At 38.1% G+C, this 17,605-nt stretch overlaps 1 protein-coding gene across 1 annotated transcript in view; it reads right to left on the reverse strand.

Annotated features, from left to right (window-relative positions):
* Positions 1 to 16,849, reverse strand: part of LOC310650202 (macrophage mannose receptor 1-like) — a gene marked incomplete at its 5' end in the record, with an annotated part of 77,217 nt that extends 60,368 nt beyond the window's left edge. The window contains 14 exons of the mRNA XM_083379033.1: positions 342 to 346; positions 485 to 606; positions 5,959 to 6,158; positions 6,268 to 6,416; positions 7,703 to 7,818; positions 8,493 to 8,606; positions 9,604 to 9,761; positions 10,102 to 10,284; positions 12,190 to 12,329; positions 13,295 to 13,412; positions 14,154 to 14,318; positions 15,411 to 15,584; positions 15,949 to 16,350; positions 16,786 to 16,849. Of these exons, the coding sequence (XP_083235159.1) occupies positions 342 to 346; positions 485 to 606; positions 5,959 to 6,158; positions 6,268 to 6,416; positions 7,703 to 7,818; positions 8,493 to 8,606; positions 9,604 to 9,761; positions 10,102 to 10,284; positions 12,190 to 12,329; positions 13,295 to 13,412; positions 14,154 to 14,318; positions 15,411 to 15,584; positions 15,949 to 16,350; positions 16,786 to 16,849 (2,110 nt within the window). The remainder of the gene's footprint in view (positions 1 to 341; positions 347 to 484; positions 607 to 5,958; positions 6,159 to 6,267; positions 6,417 to 7,702; positions 7,819 to 8,492; positions 8,607 to 9,603; positions 9,762 to 10,101; positions 10,285 to 12,189; positions 12,330 to 13,294; positions 13,413 to 14,153; positions 14,319 to 15,410; positions 15,585 to 15,948; positions 16,351 to 16,785) is intronic.
* Between the last annotated feature and the right edge of the window lie 756 nt (positions 16,850 to 17,605).

Consider the following 17,605-nt stretch of genomic DNA (forward strand, 5'->3'; position numbering starts at 1 on the left):
TGAAGATCGGGCGCTGTCCGGAGCTCAACCAGTAGCTGATTCCATAGCTCCGGGGCGCCCACAGAGAAGGATCTCCCCCTGGGGGCCACCAATCGACATTCTCTGACCGGTGGCACCCTGAGGAGGCTCTCTCTGTGGGAACGCACAGGGCGGAGGGAAGTTGATGCCGGCAGCAGGTGTTCCCTAAGGTACTCCGGACCCCTGCCATGTAGGGCTTTAAACACCATTACTAGTACCTTGAATCTTACCCAATAAGTTATTGACACAAAATTAAGTATTGGATCTCTGATTCAAAGTAGAGTGCCCTTAACGTGATCTTGATTTTATCCATTAATGCAGACCAGCACTGTTTTGAATATATGTGAGATTATAAAGTTTATGCTAGTTATATATTCCATTATGATGAAGTCAGTGTTCCAATAAACCCTTTGCTAGGAGTGTTTCTGCCTTGAGATATAAGAAATAAGCAGTTTATTATACTCACAGTTGGTTTAGAAGGCGTTCCTCTGCTTGATTGCTAAAGTAAGCCAGTTCTCCTCCAATTAATTTACAAAAGTCATATGCCTCATACCAAGATTTCCTTTCAGCTTTCTTCTTTTGATAGGCCTAAATGTGTATAAATATATCTCATTACAAATGACCATTAACTCTGTAGTATAACCCTTATGGTTATTACTTAATAATCTTTTCAAATAACCCTCCAACTTTCATATTTTCACTAGTATTTAAATTAATCTTCCTAACCCATTGATGTTAAAAAAATGGAAAAGTTAAAGGATGATTTTTTTTGCTGCTGCCATAACTACAGCTATGTAAATTACATGTACAGGAACATCTGATGACTTTTCTGAGAAAAGATGTAGACATTTCCCCATCTCCCACAGATGATGATGATGATGATGATGAGGAGGAGGAGGAGGAGGAGGAGGACAATGACAATAATGATGACAACAACAAGAACAACAACTTTATTCCTGATCTCCTTTTAACTACCAAATGTCTTGGATAGTCCATCATTATTTCGGGATGGATATTGATCATTTTTGGAAACCCCATCCTAAATCAGTTTTTGACTATTAAATCTATATGACTGAAAATCAGATAGGCAAACTGACTACCTAATCAGGCTATTTCCTTATGACTACTCCTTAAGAGTATTGTGCCAAAGGAATATAAGCTCCTCTTTATTACAATCCAATTAAAATTCAAGGCAGTAATATCAATGCCTGTAGCTCACCCTCAAACTAGTCTAAAGGAGAATTAGACAGCAGTGTATTGTTTAAGGTAGAAGGTTAGAAACCAGGAGACATTGTGTCTTGGTTTTTCCTTAGATACCAGTACAAAACCACCTGGGGAACTATGGGCCTGTCACTCCCTCTCAGCCATAGGAAGGAGGCAGTGGCAAGCCATTTATGAAAAGAAATTGCCAAAAAACTGCAGTGATTGTCCAGACAGCCTCTGAGAATCGATAGAATGGAATAGTAATAATAAAAAACAGTGTTTATGACAAATCCAAGCAAATGTAGTTGTGAAGAATTAAAAATGTATGAAGCAGTATTTCTTGGATGATTCAAAGATGACTGCAAGAAAAGTGCCAACTTCTAATGATTCTATTAGGGCCATAACTGTCTTAGACTTGTTCAATAATAATAGTTGTCATTTTGTTCGAGTTGGCTAGCACAATGTTTCTTGGGGCCCAGTATCCCAGGGTAGCTCAAGTAAATGAATGGGGATTTCAACGAATGAACCTTTATTATCAAAGTACAACATGTATACAGTGAGATTGGCTGAGCCTCCCTTCATGCCCCCCCACTCACAGTGACAACAAACCCACCATCTTGTTACACCATGTGAACTAATTGTACAACACACTGGCCTCGCAAGTCAATCATACATAGAGTTATTTCCCATTCCAGAGCCTGACAGCTCATGGATAGAAGCTGTTCTTCAGCCTGTTGGTATGGCTGGCTATACTTCTATATCTCCTACCCGATGGTAGGGGAGTAAAGAGGTACCGACCAGGGTGTGAGTCATCCCTGAGGATTTTCCTCACTCTTCCAAGGCAGCAGGCCCTGGCAATGTCATCCAGTGGTGTTTGGGGACAGCCCACAATGTTTTGTGCTGTGCTCACTACCCTTTGTAATATCTTCCTATCTGCAGCTGTCAGGCCAGCATACCAAACCACAATGAAGTGCGAGAGGACGCTCTCTATAGTAGACCAGTAAAAGAGGGTCATTAGTCATTGTTCTACCCTGCAACACCCTGAGGAAGTGGAGTCTTTGTTGGGCCTTTCTGGCCACCTGGGTTGTATTGATTTTCCAGGTAAGATCTTCACAGAGGTAGACTCCCAGGAATTTAAAGGAGGAGACTCTCTCCACATAGCCCCCACCCCTGATGTAAAGTGGAGCAGGTTCCTCTCTTTTCCTCCTGAAGTCTAGCACCATCTCCTTTGTCTTGCCAATGTTCAGGTGCAAGTTGTTCTCTAAACACCATAAGGATAGTTTTTGTACCTCCCCCCTGTACACTGTTTCATCTCCACCTGTAATAAGACCCACTATGGTGGTATCATCTGCAAATTTAATGATCGCAGAGGATGGGTCAGACAATACACAATCGTATGTGTACAGTGAATATAGGTAGGGGCTAAGCACACAGCCCTGTGGCAAGTCCGTGCAAAGCTTCAGGAGGGTGGAGAATGGGGTGGTTCAAAGATCTGCTGGCTGTAAAAGAATAACAGAATAACATTTGGAAGGGGCCTTGGAGGTCTTTTAGTCCATCCCACTGCACAAGCAGAAGATACTATACCATTCTGGACAAATAGCTACCCAAACCAAGCCTTGCGACCAAAGTCAAAAATCACAAAAAAAGCTTCTTTCAACATGAGAAAAACAAGAAAAAAGTGAAGGAAATTATTGGTCCATTAGTGGGTGAAAGTGGCAAGGAGGTGACAAGCAACAGGGAGAAACCACAACTATTTAACACATTGTTTGCATCTGTCTTTACACAGAGGGAAAAACCAGACCAACCTATTAAAAATAGTGCCATAAAAACAATAGAAACACAAGTTAAGATAGGCAAGAAAATGGTAACTCGTCCAGCCTAGATGAGTTCAAATCACCAGGACCAGATGGCTTACACCCCAAGGTTCTCAAGGAACTGGCATATGTGATCTCAGAACCACTGAACTATATTTTTCAAAGATCCTGGAACTGGGGAACTACCAGGGACTCCAGATTTGAGCCACCAACAGAGCACAGCGCAGGGAAGATGCGCCAAAGCTCATCCTGGAGCCTCCACTGCCGGAATCCTGCGACGGCGGCATAATGGGGCTTGCAAAAAGTGGGGCAGGCGGCGGCAGCAGCTCACGGTGCTGGCCAAAAGCAAGCAGGGCAAGGCCGCTATCAAGCCCCGGGCTTGACAATCAACTCGGTGGGTGTGGGGTGAGGAATCCACGCAGCAAACCAGCTTATCAGCAGAGCAATGAGTGGCTGGCAGGCCAGATAGCGGGTTGCTACATGGATTCCCCCCCACAACTGGTTGATTGTCGAGCCTGGGACTTCATAGTGGCCTTGCCCTGCTTGCTCTTGCCCGGTGCTGTCAGCAGCTGCTGCCGCCTGCTCCACTTTTTGCAAGCAGGCTTCTGGCAGCGGAGGCTCCGGGGCAAGCTTTGGCGCATCTTCCCTGTGGTGCACTCTGTTGGGGGCTCAAATCTGGAGTCTCAGCCTCCCAGCTGATCAGCGGAACAATGAGCAGCTGGCAGGCCAGGTAGCCGGGTTGCTGCACAGATTTCCCACCCCCAACCCAGTTGATGCTCCTGCTTGAAAGGCAGGGTTCGGCGGCTGGCAAGGTGCTCGTGCGGGGCTCTCCCGGGGATGGCGGGCTGAACGGGGACTGGCCTCGCCCTCTCTGCACTAGAGCAGCACCCATGGAGGCGGCCAAGGGCAAGTAGGGCAAGGTCGCTCCTGCTCGAAAGGCAGGGTTCGCCAGCTGGTGAGGTGCTCGCACGGGGCTCTCCCGGGGCTGGCAGGTGATGGCGGAGGAGCGGACTGATTGCCTTCCTGGTACCTGGGACTCCGACGCGCCTTCCTGGCCATGTGTGCCCTGAAGAAGCGCCAATCAGATGTCAATCCGGTTGCTGCACAACAAGTCCCTTGGGAGGGCAGGGTCTCGTTCTGCGCCTGCGCGCGCCCTCTGTAGGGTTCTTGCAGGCTGCTGCCAAGCAGCATGCTTGCAAGTGAGCTGGGAAGGAGCAGAGCAGGGGGTGGGGGTGTGGAGGAGGTGGGGGGGAGGTGGGGGGGAGGCAGGCGACACCGCATACCACCAGCCAGGTGCTCATGTACCACTAGTGGTATGCGTACCACCGGTTGAAAAGCCATGGTCTACTTGGTTAGTTTCTATCCATTGTTTCTTATCTTGCCTTCTGCTGCTTTGGAAAATAGGATGATCGTATCTCCTTTGTGGTAGCCCTTCAAATATTGGAACACTGCTATCATGTCACCCCAGTCCTTCTTTTCACTAGACTAGACATTCCAATTGGTACAACTGTTCTTCATATGTTTTAGTCTCCACCTCCCTAATCTTTTTACAGACTCTTAGCATCTTTTTTATATATTGTGGTTTTATATAAGTGATTGTCCACTAGGACTCTTAGATCTCTCTAGCAGTTATTGCTAAGAGTATGTACCACCTATTCTATATCTGTACATTTGGTTTTTCTTGTTTAAGTGTAAAACCTTACTATTATCTACACTGAATTTCATTTTGTTAGATAGGGCTCAGTGTTCAAGTCATCAAAAACCTTCTGGATCTTGAGTCTATCTTTTAGAGTGTTGGCTGTTCCTGACAGTGTGTGGTGTCATCTGCAAATTTGGTGAGTTCTCTTTCTACTCGTCTAAATTGTTTATGAAAACATTGAAAAGTACTGAGCCTGAGAAAGAGCCTTGGGGTACTCCACTGCTTACTTCCCTCCATGCAAATGTAGTTCAATTAAAGACTACACAATGAGTGTGGTTTATCAGCCAGTTAAAAATCCATCTGGTGGTGATGCTGTCTATCCTACATTTTTCTAACTTACTAATAAGTAGATTGTGGTCTACTTTGTCAAACGTCTTGCTGAAATCCAAGTATAATATATCCACTACATTTCACTTCTTCAGTAATTTTGTCACATTGTTAAAGATCGAAATAAGATTTGTTTAGCATGATCTGTTTTTGACTGTTTTGGCTTCTGGTTATAACTTATAACTTTGCTTTCTTCTAGAGTATTCACAGATCTGTTGCTTGATTATGTTTTCCAGGATCTCCCTAAGTATTGATGTAAAGCTGATTGGTCTGTAGCTTTCTGGATCCATTTTTCCACATTTTTTTTTTGAAAATGGGAACCATAGCAGCTCTTTTCCAGTCTTCTAGTAGTTTCCAAGAGCTCCAGGATCTTTGAAAGATATAGTTCAATGGTTCCAGGATCATATGTGCCAGGTTGTTCAGAACTCTGGAATGTAATCCATCTTCCCTATTTTAATCTGTATTCCTATTCTGTCTTTTAAGTTCTGTTTTTGGTAGATTGTGCTATTTTTTCCCCTTTTGTGTGAAGACAGATGCAAAGAATGAATTAAGCAACTCTGCTTTCTCCCTGCTGCTTATCAATTCCTTGCAATCTTCTCATTAGTGGAATGATTGTTTCCTTGACCTTATGTGTTGACAAAAACTTTCCATTATTATTATTTTTGACATTTGTTGCAAGTCATGTTCCAGAATGCTGGAAACTGGAACATGATCGGCTTCCAGCATTATCTATGATGCCTTCCTTGTTCTTCCAATCATTGTATTTCCTTCTCAGAGGAGGCTTAAGGGAAGGGAGAAGAAACTGTGATGCCAGCCCCTGTTGCAGTGTCTGACTCTTGACCTGGCCTGACCTGGTTGAACAAGCAAATGCTTCAACTCCAACACTGGCTGACCCACCTTGAAGCAGACATTCCTTGTTGGACTTGCAGTCCATCCTTCAGGACATGGGGGAGGGGAGGTTGCTCTCGGGATTGGTGGAGGAGTCACCCCTTCAGCCAATTGCTTGCAAAGGAAGGGGGCCCTCTCCTCACAGTTCACAACATCCCACAGTCCAGCAGCATCTCCTGTTCTCATGGCAACGCAGCCGGGATTTGGGCCTGGCAGAATGGATTACAAAAGCCAGTTAAATTTAATACATCTCCATATACAAGCTAAACAGGATAAAAGTTTTCCTGCCAGAATTTATTTGCTCGAGAGACTCCATACCGGGCATTTTTGCATTCCAGTGAGTAAATTGAATGGGGTCTCCATTGGTCCAGTTGAAAATCCCTGGATTCCCTACATCTGAAAGGCCGATCCAGAAATATTTTTCAGGATGGTATCCAATTTGGCTAGTCAGGAAGGCCTGCTCAAATCTGTGGTAAAAATAATTCAGATCAGGATGGTCTCTGATTTTCCCCATTGTTAGATTCTATGGATGGCTAATCTTAGTTCCAGTTTACACTTTTACTAGTCACCTCAAAGATTGTGGGGAAAACAGAAAGCAGGAATATCTATATATTAAAAAGGTGGGATAAAATTATCATTATTATTATCCTTTCAAATTTAGAAGTTTAACATCTTTTACAAACTCCCAATCAGAGCTAAGGGAGTATGCTTCCATGATCTTTGCTAATGCCAGCAGTTGAATCTTTCTTATAAAAAAGACTACAGGGCAGTGTTCTCTTGAAGGGTTAGGATAAGGCAAGTCTCCATTTTACTTGGGTCTCTTAGTAAATGCTGCCTGAGGTAAATATGAGTGTGACCAATGATAGGGCCTGTCCAATCCCTGCTACAATTAAAAATGTCACATGTGATAGCTCTCTAGACTTAGTCTGACCAGTGAGTTGCTAGTTGCAGTTATATCATAACATTCTCCCAACCTTGGCAGTTTTAAGATTGTGGACTTCAACTCCCCAAATCCCCCAACTTTTTGTCTATGGCACAGGTCTGCAACCCGCGGCTCTGGAGCCGCATGCGGCACCTCCCAGTCCTCTGCTATGTGTAGTCCCCCCCCAGAAAAAAGTGGGACTAAAGAAGTTCAACCAATCAATTCAAATATGCAGGGTAGGTGCATATCTCGCCTTGGCTCCACTCTTCAAACCCTGTTCTGTGCATGTGCGCATGTACGCGCATGCGCACACATTTTTTGCGGCTCCCAGTTTTTCGTTTTGTGAGGGAACCAGTTCCAAGTGGCTCTTTTCACTGTTTCAGGTTGCTGACCCCTGGTCTAGGGTATTCTGAGAGCTGAAGTCTACATATCTTAGGATTGTTGAGCTTGGGAAACAATACAGCAGTGGTCTCCATACTTTTATGATCACATATCCTTGTCAAAAGAAAAATTAACCATGTAATTAAATTCAACTATATTTATTTATAAATTATATCTATACTATTTTATTAGTGTGTTATGTACATTATAAAACATAACCCCAAATGCATGTTATATTTTATATATATTGTATATTAAGTTTTAGTTGCTAATTTTTTATTTTTGAGAAACAATAGACATCCTAATATTTTCTCCTTGCACAAAAATGGATCAAGTGTATACTAAATTGGAGAGCACTGCTCCAAATAATTCTTCATAGCATACTAATATAGCATTTCTATCTGGAACATTGTAAAGATATTTAGTTTTGTCCCTTTCACCATATTTTACCTATTCTCCACAGAGCTCAGAAATCCTTGGTTTGTTTCACAAGATGTCTTTGCGTCTGAAAATGTTCCAGGTGTCTTTCCAATTAAGTAACAATAGAAACCATACCTTTTCCAGCCCTGTTGACATAGCATACATACACACAGAACTATATTAGCCTGGATTTATTTATTTATTTTTCACATTGCTATCCTGCCCCAGTTCAAAGACTCTTGGATTAACTAAGTTATCTTGATGAAAGTGCATTTTAAAATGTTTTAATGTTTATATTTTATGTGGTACAGAGTGATAGTCCCACTATTCTACCTTTTGAACCAAGCATCAAAAAGATGCTGTGAAATCAATAAATCTGGATAGATGTAAATTCATAACATTCTAATTTGGTATCTGTATCTTTAGATTTCCTTAATGTTGTAAGAAGTTTTCTGCAATTTGGATGTCCAACAAATCTGCCTTTATGACCTGTTATGCTATTGGTCAGTTTTCAGATTCAGCTCAATCCAAACATATTCCTATTCATAAAAATTATATCAAAATGTATTCTTTCTGCTAAGCCATTGCCTCAGGTATTTTCTTCTTCTTTTTTATGACATGGTAAAGATGAATAACTTGTCTTCTTATAATATTGCAGAGAAAAATCTTTCTAATTGTGGTTCTTAAGAGTCAATATCAATATTAGGAGTGGAGGGGAATGTTCATCTCGAGACAAAATTAGCTTTCTGGTTGGTATGTCCAAAATTTCATAACAAAAGAAATAGATCAAGATCAAGAGCTACAAAATTTTTAGGCCTACTTTTTGGCATTTTGAATCAGCAACTTCATCTGTTCTCGGAAGAAATTCTGAAGGTTTTTTTTTACAGATGTATCCTAGTTCCTCTTCACAGAAATAATCTGCCCAGTATCCATTCTGAGGATGGAAAGGTAAGCAAACTTTATTGAAAAGGAATCCATTACTTTTACCTTTTTCTATTTTTTGATGATTTATGTAATTTTTGCTTTTTTATGACCTGGACTAATGCACAATGCTTGTTATAGTTGCATTTATCTAAAATCTTGAATGCCTGTCTGTTTGTTTAGCAGTCCTCAGACTCTTCTCTAATTACAAAGTTATAGAGGAAGCCAAAAATAGGCTTTATGTTGCCTATTTTCCCTCAGAACAATGTTCATCAATGTGACTAACCTTGCTTACTTTACTCAGTTAATCTATTTATTGCTATCTTCTGTTTCCCCCAAATTACTAAGTGATGTCCTTACAAATCAAATTAATAAAATTTGCTCAGTACTAACAGTAACCCAACAAGCAAATATTAATAACACAAAAGTAATATAACAACATTATATTTAAAATAATGTTCTGGGATGAGCTCCAGAATATATGTACATCCATAGTTATTTAAAATATTAACCTAGAAATTTCAGATATATTACAGTAGAACAACAAGACTTTACATTAACCCACTAACCAAATAAAAAACCTTTAACCCCCTTTAAAGGCTCTTAAAATGGGAGCGTTTCTGAAAATAGCATTTCTTAAAGTGTCATCATAGACCCCTGTATCTACAAAATCAGAATTATTTGTCAACTACACTGAAAAATAACAGAATATTAAATTCCATCCACAATTATGAGACATGATAACAGCAGAAAATATGTCAATTTTAATTTATAATATGATAAATATCAGTAACTTGTAGAAGTAAAAGTTCTTTAGGGATTCTCCATAATTTTTAAAAGTGGAAAGTATCCTTCAAGGAAAGAAGTTTAAGAAACATTGATCTATGGAATAAATTATGTTATGGAAGAATACATTGCATCAAATAAATCTGTAGACAGAGATTTCACCACAGAGAGAACTGAAAAGGAAAAAAAATCTCCACTAGACAATTGAGGGTTCTTATTGTTACCTCCCCACTCATGATGACACAGTCTTCTTGCACGTTGCTTGTAAGTGTGGGTTCCCCTTTCTGCCATTTGATGAATCTCACTGTAGTACCATCACTCCATTCAAAATATGAAGACGTCTTCTGGTCATTTAGGCCTATCCATAAATTATCTGTTGGTTCTAAAAAGACAAATTCATTTTATTCATTTGCTCTCAAATGTAATGAATAAAGTCCAGAGGTTGCATATACTGTAACGCCCCAGCCCATAGCACTTTGTACTATGTTGGTCAGGATATAAGAGAATTTATATGTGAAAAAATTGCCTGGCAAATGTCTGTGCTAATCTGCTGGGGTTGTACGCAGCAGTTATAGTGTGATTTACAAATATTTTAAGACCTAAATAAATACTCTCTTTTTTTTCTTCTGATAGAAACCTCAGCAGCTATTCCTTTCGTTTCCTGGCATCCATGTACTCACAGAGTATATGAAACAAAAAATAAGCCTTCTAAATATACTTACTGTAGCCAAGTTGGGAAAAAACAAAGCTGTGTTCCTCAATGTCATGTATACTTAGTAAATGTCCACCATCCTTTTGGCAGGAGACTGATGCATCCTTCCATGTTTTGTGATCTCTGTTCAGATGGTAACAATGCTTTGCATATCCAAGCCAGCCATCTGGACATTTAATTGGCTTAAGATCATCTAAAAAGACAGTAATTATATACAAACCATCAAAAATTCAAAGTGGAGGTAGGAGGAAAATCTTGCTCTCATTAATTAATTAATTAATTAATTAATTAATTCAATAAATGGAATTTAATAGAAGCAAATCTGACAATTCATATTAAAGAAGAGAGTAATTTGTCCATTGTCATAAGGATATTTGCCAGAGAAGTCATCAAGATTTATTGTAATCAAATCTAATTTTTCAAATTAAATTTTCATAGATCAGGCAGATACTTTTTTATGCCCTACATAAAAAAGCATTCTTTTTTACAGTGCATGTTAATTGGCATGACTATTTTTTAACCAGACTGTTGCTTTCCTTCAAACTTTCCATCTTAATTCATAGACATTTACAGGGAATAAACTTTTTAAAAATAAATTTGGCAGCAAAGCTAAAACTATGCCAGTGAGTAGGGAAAAAAAGGTAAAGGTTCCTCCGCACATGTGTGCTAGTCGTTTCCAACTCTAGGGGCCGGTGCTCATCTACATTTCAAAGCCGAAGAGCCGGCACTTGTCTGAGGACGTCTCTGTGGTCATGTGGCCGGCATGACCAGATGCCGAAGGCGCATGGAACACTGTTACCTTCCCACCATAGTGGTCCCTGTTTTTCTACTTGCATTTTTACGTGCTTTCGAACTGCTAGGTTGGCAGAAGCTGGGACGAGTAATAGATGCTCACTCTGTTACGTGGCACTCGGGATTCGACCTGCCAAACTGCCAACCTTCTGATCGACAAGCTCAGCGTCCTAACCCACTGAGCCACCACAAGAGTAGAGAAACGTATATATAATTAATAGAGGTAATCCTTAATTTATGACCACAGTTGGGCTGGATTTTGCTATTATGGCACAAATCATGGTTTGTGATTGCAGGACATAGCAACTGGTCATAAAGGCAAGCTAGTTGCCAAGTTCTTGAAGTGCAGTTAAATGAATTCAGGAATGCAGGTGAGAATTGATATGACATTTTATGATGGCTAGCGATGTTTTTAACCACCTGGGCTCTGGGTCTGTCTTAATTTTGAATGATTATTAAGTAATTTGTCATAAGATGAGGACTGTGCAGTTGAGGATCATTCTTATGCATGCTTTAGTTATGAAAATCTTCAGGATTTTCTCATGTAGGAGATGTGCTACATTTTATATTAAAATTTTCTGAAATAAAATTGATGATAAATATTTTTCCTATTCCCACAGTTTCTTGAATAATCAGAATAATTATGAGAATTCAGCATTTCCCCCCTCCCCAGTTATAAAAGTACATGTATACAAAGGAGTTTTAGACTGCCTTGTCTCCTGCCATTGGCTGGACCTCTTTGCCCTAAGCAAAATTGTTTCTGCATCAAGTCCATTCAGAATCTGAATCTTTGCATGTTCTCCACTTCAGGTAGATCTATTCTTTCATATTACTCTAGATCATCAGTCCCCTATCTTTGCGGCTTGTTGGCCCAGTAGGCGGGAGGGAAAGGGGACCTGGGCTGTACAAGCATGCACATGCACATAGCCATTGCACAAGTGATGAGCCGGCAGGCATGCATGTAACTGAACATGCCAGCCGCTGCACACATGCACTTACACCCATGTGTGCAGCGGCTGGCACACATGGGTGTAAGTGCCTACTGATCTGCAATTCATGCAGGTTCAGCTGCGCATGCACATGTGCACCCTCCAGCCAGCCTCTCACATGGCCCAATTCTGAATAGGTCATGGTCTGGTAGTGGACAATGGCACAGGCACTGAGGACCCCCTGCTGTAGATAGATTACTCTGGGATCAAAACCATCACTAGGAAAGAATGCAAAAATGTTACTTGGGGTATGAGTGCCATGCACATCAGTGAAAGAATATTTATTCAGTTAACTTAATTTCCAGTTTACAACCTACCTGAAGAAGGTGGAGATGCTTGTATTGAAGAGTTCATTCTTTTACAGATGTATCCACATTTCTGTTCACACAGATTGTTTGCCCATTTGCCATTCCTACCCTGCATCAATCCACAGTTTTTTCCTGTTTCTAAAGAGGGGCTACCTGTAAGACAGAGTGAGCCAGATTGTTCAAGATGATAACATTTTTATCTGTAAACAAATCAAAACTGTTTTTCTGCCTTGTTCTTCAATTGTATCTCAAGAACAATGTATCTGTGGCTGTGCACCTATCATTTGGGCAAGGCATTGTACTGTATGTTCTATCCAATTAGCCATTGTGTAATTTCATATGTTATGGAACCAATGGTAGCATGTGACATATGCCACTTTCCCTATTGTTCTAATGCTAATTATTAGAACAGTGTAGTGCTTTGAAAGGATGCTTCATTTCAACAAAGCTTCACTGCAGTCCCTCAGAGCAAGACAGTCAGCCAAAATGGTATTCTCCTTCAATGAACTGGATTGTAGTAGCTTCCTACCTTCAATCAGTCACCCCTTTAATCAGATCAAAGGGGCCAGCCAGATCAAGCCTGTATTGAGGCAGAACCATTTTTCAGGTCAAGGCACAGTTTCTCTATCCACTGTCATGAGTGACAGGAGTCAAGTGGCACATGATGAGGAATGGAGCCTCTTTGCACGGGCCTACAAACCCTACATAAGAGGATTATTACTCCATTCAGCTAAAAACAGCTACTGAGCCTCTTTTCAGAGTTTTCTGTCAGGATTGGGGGACTCTTCAGGGTGATGAAAAAAGTGAATGCGACTATACTGTAAAAATCGATATTTATATACTTCTAGTACACTTCATACAAGAATGCTAGCACACTTCTAGAGAAAGTGTCAATTAAATAAAAAACATAATAAATATTTCAATAATATATATATGTATTAATCATTACAGAAAAGACTACAAAGTTTTGTTTTTAAATGCTGCCCTGACCTATTTAAGAAAAACTGTTTTGGACTGAACAATAAGAATTTCCAAATATTCTAATCTTAATATCCTTAAATGTTTATACTTTTCTTTATGAAATACTACTGGCCTTCCAACTTCTAACATTTACTCACCTGGAGCCCAATTTAAATATCTTAAAGGCTGGTCATTAGTCCACTGCCATCCACTTTCAAAATCTGGGTTATTAAGACCAATCCAGTAATTGGCTGCAAAATTATTTGTTAATCCTATTTGAGAAAGAAAATCCACATAATGAGCAGCTCTGAGGCCGAAGAATAAATAGACAGACAAATACAATGCAATTCAACCTGAGCTAAAACTATCATCCAGGGAACTCTGGAAGTTTGGCATTCAAACAATTAACCACCAATAGACACATAGAAATAAACCACATTTACACACCATTCAATTAAAAAGTTAAGAAGAAAACAAACAAACAAAAAAGAATATATCCTCTTCAGCCACCAACATCCAGATAAGAAGAGACTAATACTAAACAATTAAATAGAAAACAATACCATAATCTGGGAATTATCAAGGGGAAAACCACACTTCTCCCTACACTTATAGGGCAAAGTACTATGATAATCAGGGAGCAAATATCACGTTTAGGATGTTGCCTAGTTAGGTAATGAAACAATCAAACTCAGAAAGCACCAAAAACTCCACAGTTCAACCTGAGCTACAGATATTTTCTTCTATTAATAGTTATATATTAATGACAAATCAATCAGATAAACTTTCATCTTTGGATTCCAAATTCAGTGGATGTCAAAACATTTGACTGTTGGACGTGGATTATTCAAGTAAGATTGTTTGAAAGCAGATAATTATCAGAAGATAATTTCTCTGAAGGAAAAATGATGTTTCTTATATGAAGCTTTTAAAATTGCTACTACAATTGAGAAAATATTTATTATGAGGAATGCCTTTATAAGCCTTTTAAGAAATGTTTTGTTATGTGATACCTGTCAAATATGCTTGTTCATATAGTTCGTTGATGCTCAATAATTCTGAATGTTGCTGCTGACAGCTTTTTCTTGCTTCATCCCAGGTTAGAGCTGAGTGGGAATTGATCTGATAGAGGTCTCCTGTCCAGTGATTTTTGATCCAGAAAAAGTCATCGTTTTCATCTGTAAGTATGATAAAAATAGAGTTATATGATTATGTAGTTGCAGTACTTTATTGGAAATTGTTGTTATAAAATTGGAAGACTCTGAGTGGATTGAAACAAGAAACCAGTATAAGGAGAAATGTCAACATATCATTATCAGTGATAATCATGATTTGACCAAAATTTGGGCCGTAATTATAAAAGAATAATTAAATGCATCACAGTAATTGTTAAATTGTAGTTATTTCACATGGAAGAAGATAGTTAAAGCCTGGGATTCCAGAAATTTTCTGGAAGAGGAACTAGGGAACAGGGTATTAATGGGAGAAACTTGAACAAAGAGATCTGAAAGAACAAATCGCAACAGAAACCAGTTATAGAAAAGTACTTCAGAGCAGAAAAGATTGCTCAATGAATTCTTTAGAAACTGGCTGAAATGAGGCCAGATGGCTTGAAAAGAAGTCCATTAAGAGCTTATTTTTATAGAAGATTCTCTTAAATAAAAAGAGCAAAACCAAACATGTAAGAGATAATACCTTTAAAAAATGATTGACTAATTTCATCCATTCTGTTCATTTAGAAAGGATTCAGTTGTGATACTGATTCTATACATGCTCCTCAATTTACTTCTATTCAATCAGAAAAGTTATTTCGGAGCATTGTTATAAATAAACTCAGGTTAAGGTTACTCTGATGGTAGGGAATTCCAAGTAAACTAATGCTGATGTAGAAATAATATCATTAAGTTCTGATTTTCTGGGAAAGGTAAAAAGTTTTTTTCTACGTGCACGATGAAGCAATCTATTGTAAAAGGCTTGTTTATAATCATAGATATGTGTGCTCCCTTGCATGAGAGTCATTTTGGATAGTGCTTAAAACACCAGGCTAAAAAAAAAAAGAGAGATCATGAGTTTAAATCCCACATTAGCCATGAGAGCCAGCAGGGTGATTTGGGGTCAGGCACCGTCTCTCAGCCCAATACCCCTGTTGTTATAGAGAAAGTAGGATGACAAAGGTGTGTTGTTATGTTTTCCACCTTGTGTTGTTTGTAAAAATAATAAAGTGTGGTAGAAATAAATAAATAAATAAATAAATAAACCATCAAATTTACCGTTTACTGGACAATATCCAGTTAAAAAGTCTTTGTCCACATCCGGAGTTGTTCCACACCAAAGCCGTTTGTGGTCATCATCATTATTTATGCATTCAGCATACCATTTATTCATATATTTGAAAGGAAATACGCAAGGTGCTCCAAAGGCATTTCCTTCTATAGTGAACAGAGCTATAAAAAAAATCAAACATATTCCTGTTAAATTGAGAAGTACTGAAGTGAGAGTAGAAATACTGTTCAAAAAATTTTCAATATTTAGTTCTGAGGATTAGAAATTGTTTGTGTACAATACATGTAACTATATTTACTTCACTCAGGGAACAATTTTCAGAGTTTATATCTTAGAATACATGCCATTTTTTTCTCGGATGACTTTAAAAACAACAACACTGCTATGTTAAAAGTAATAATATAATTTGAAATTATACCTTTGCTATCCAATTTACTCCAATTTTCAGAAAAAGAAATTCAAAGAGAGAAAAAAAGAATTCAGGTAAGCAAATGTAGCAAGAAGAAATAATATTCTGACATTTACCTTCATATTTTTGGGTACACAAGCTCCTCTTTGTTCCATAGATCTTCCACACACTTTTTGTGGTGATTTTTTTTGATAATATAATCCCATTCTCATGCCCATTAGCAGGATTTAAAAACAGATCTTGTTTTGCAAGAGCAAGTACTGTGTCATTTCTGCATTCCCATTTCTGCAATTCAGTGGTTTCATTGCATGGGGACAGTGCAACTGGAATCATGTTTGTTTTTGAAGGCACACTCAGGCATAGCTTCACTGCCATATTTAATAAATGATAATCAGACACCCATTTAAAATGTTGCCAATCATTGTGCTTGTTACAGTTGTCGAAGGTGAAGGAATGAGATTCTTGAAGTTTTAGGCAAAGACCAAGATTTTCATTGTACATCAAAAAAGTGTCACTGTCTATAAAATGAACCAAATAATAATAGCAATAATAAATGCTGTATGTGTTATATATATATATATATATATATATATATATATATATATATATATATATATATATATATATATATATAATTTAAACACTGAAATAATTCTATTGTATCACTGCTTTCATCAATTTAATTTTAGCACTTTGTATTAGTTATTCTTACTATAATATACAAACAAGTAGATAAAAATACTTCTAAAATGTATAAAAATGCTTTATGATGTTAACTTCTAAAAGATTATTTAGAAGCAATCAGTAATTATAGATAATGCATGCATAGATTACTGTTTGGAAAAAAACAGATAATAACTGAAAAACTGAATTTTTAACAGAATAATTGATATTTACACAATTGATTTAAATACATATATTTAAAAACAATTTAAGGAGTGAATAACACTTACCTGATATTTGAAAAACTGGTTTAATGAGAAATAAAAAATTTAAGAACAAAAATAATATAGGCATTATAAACAATAAAACATTCCAGAAAACTACCCTGAAATTAAAAACCAACTGAGGTAGCTACTTTTCAGGAATGTCTTTATATATGAGTAAAGAAGAAATCTTTACTTCTGTCTTCAGTCTTACGAAATGTGATTTTAATAAGGAGGACTATAAATAGTATTTGGCTTCTACGTAAAAGACCTATTAACATAGAAGTTTCTTCAGGAATTTACAGTTAACCATTATTCATACATCTATAATACATACTGTACATGTATATTAAATATTCCATTTGAGAATAAGAAACAGTATACCTGAAATGAAATGCTATTTATTTATTTAGTCAGTGATCAGCAAAATCTAAAATACTTGATCTACTGATGAATTAAAGATAAACAATGGAAACTCTCCCCAACCTTTTTTGAATTGACTGAAATTTTAGATTTGATTTATATATGCTGATGTAAAAATGGACCTTTTTTCAGAGACATAAATCCATTTCTAGCATTGATATGAGAAGGATTACTAAAAATTTGGTTCACAAGACAAATAAAACTAATATTCTTCCAAAAAATTTTTAAACCATAATCTATAATGATGGTACACCTTAAATTCAAATTTCAGTCCTTTAAATGGAAACTAATTGAGTCTATTTTGCAGCAACCACAGCTTATCAAAAAATGAAAGCAAGTACCCTGTGTTTTATTTATTTTATTTTATTTTATTTTATTGAATTTATATACCGCCCTTTCCTGAAGGACTCAGGGCGGTTTACAG

Source organism: Vipera ursinii (assembly GCF_947247035.1).
Source record: "Vipera ursinii genome assembly, chromosome: Z".
Classification (NCBI taxonomy): Eukaryota; Metazoa; Chordata; class Lepidosauria; order Squamata; family Viperidae; genus Vipera; species Vipera ursinii.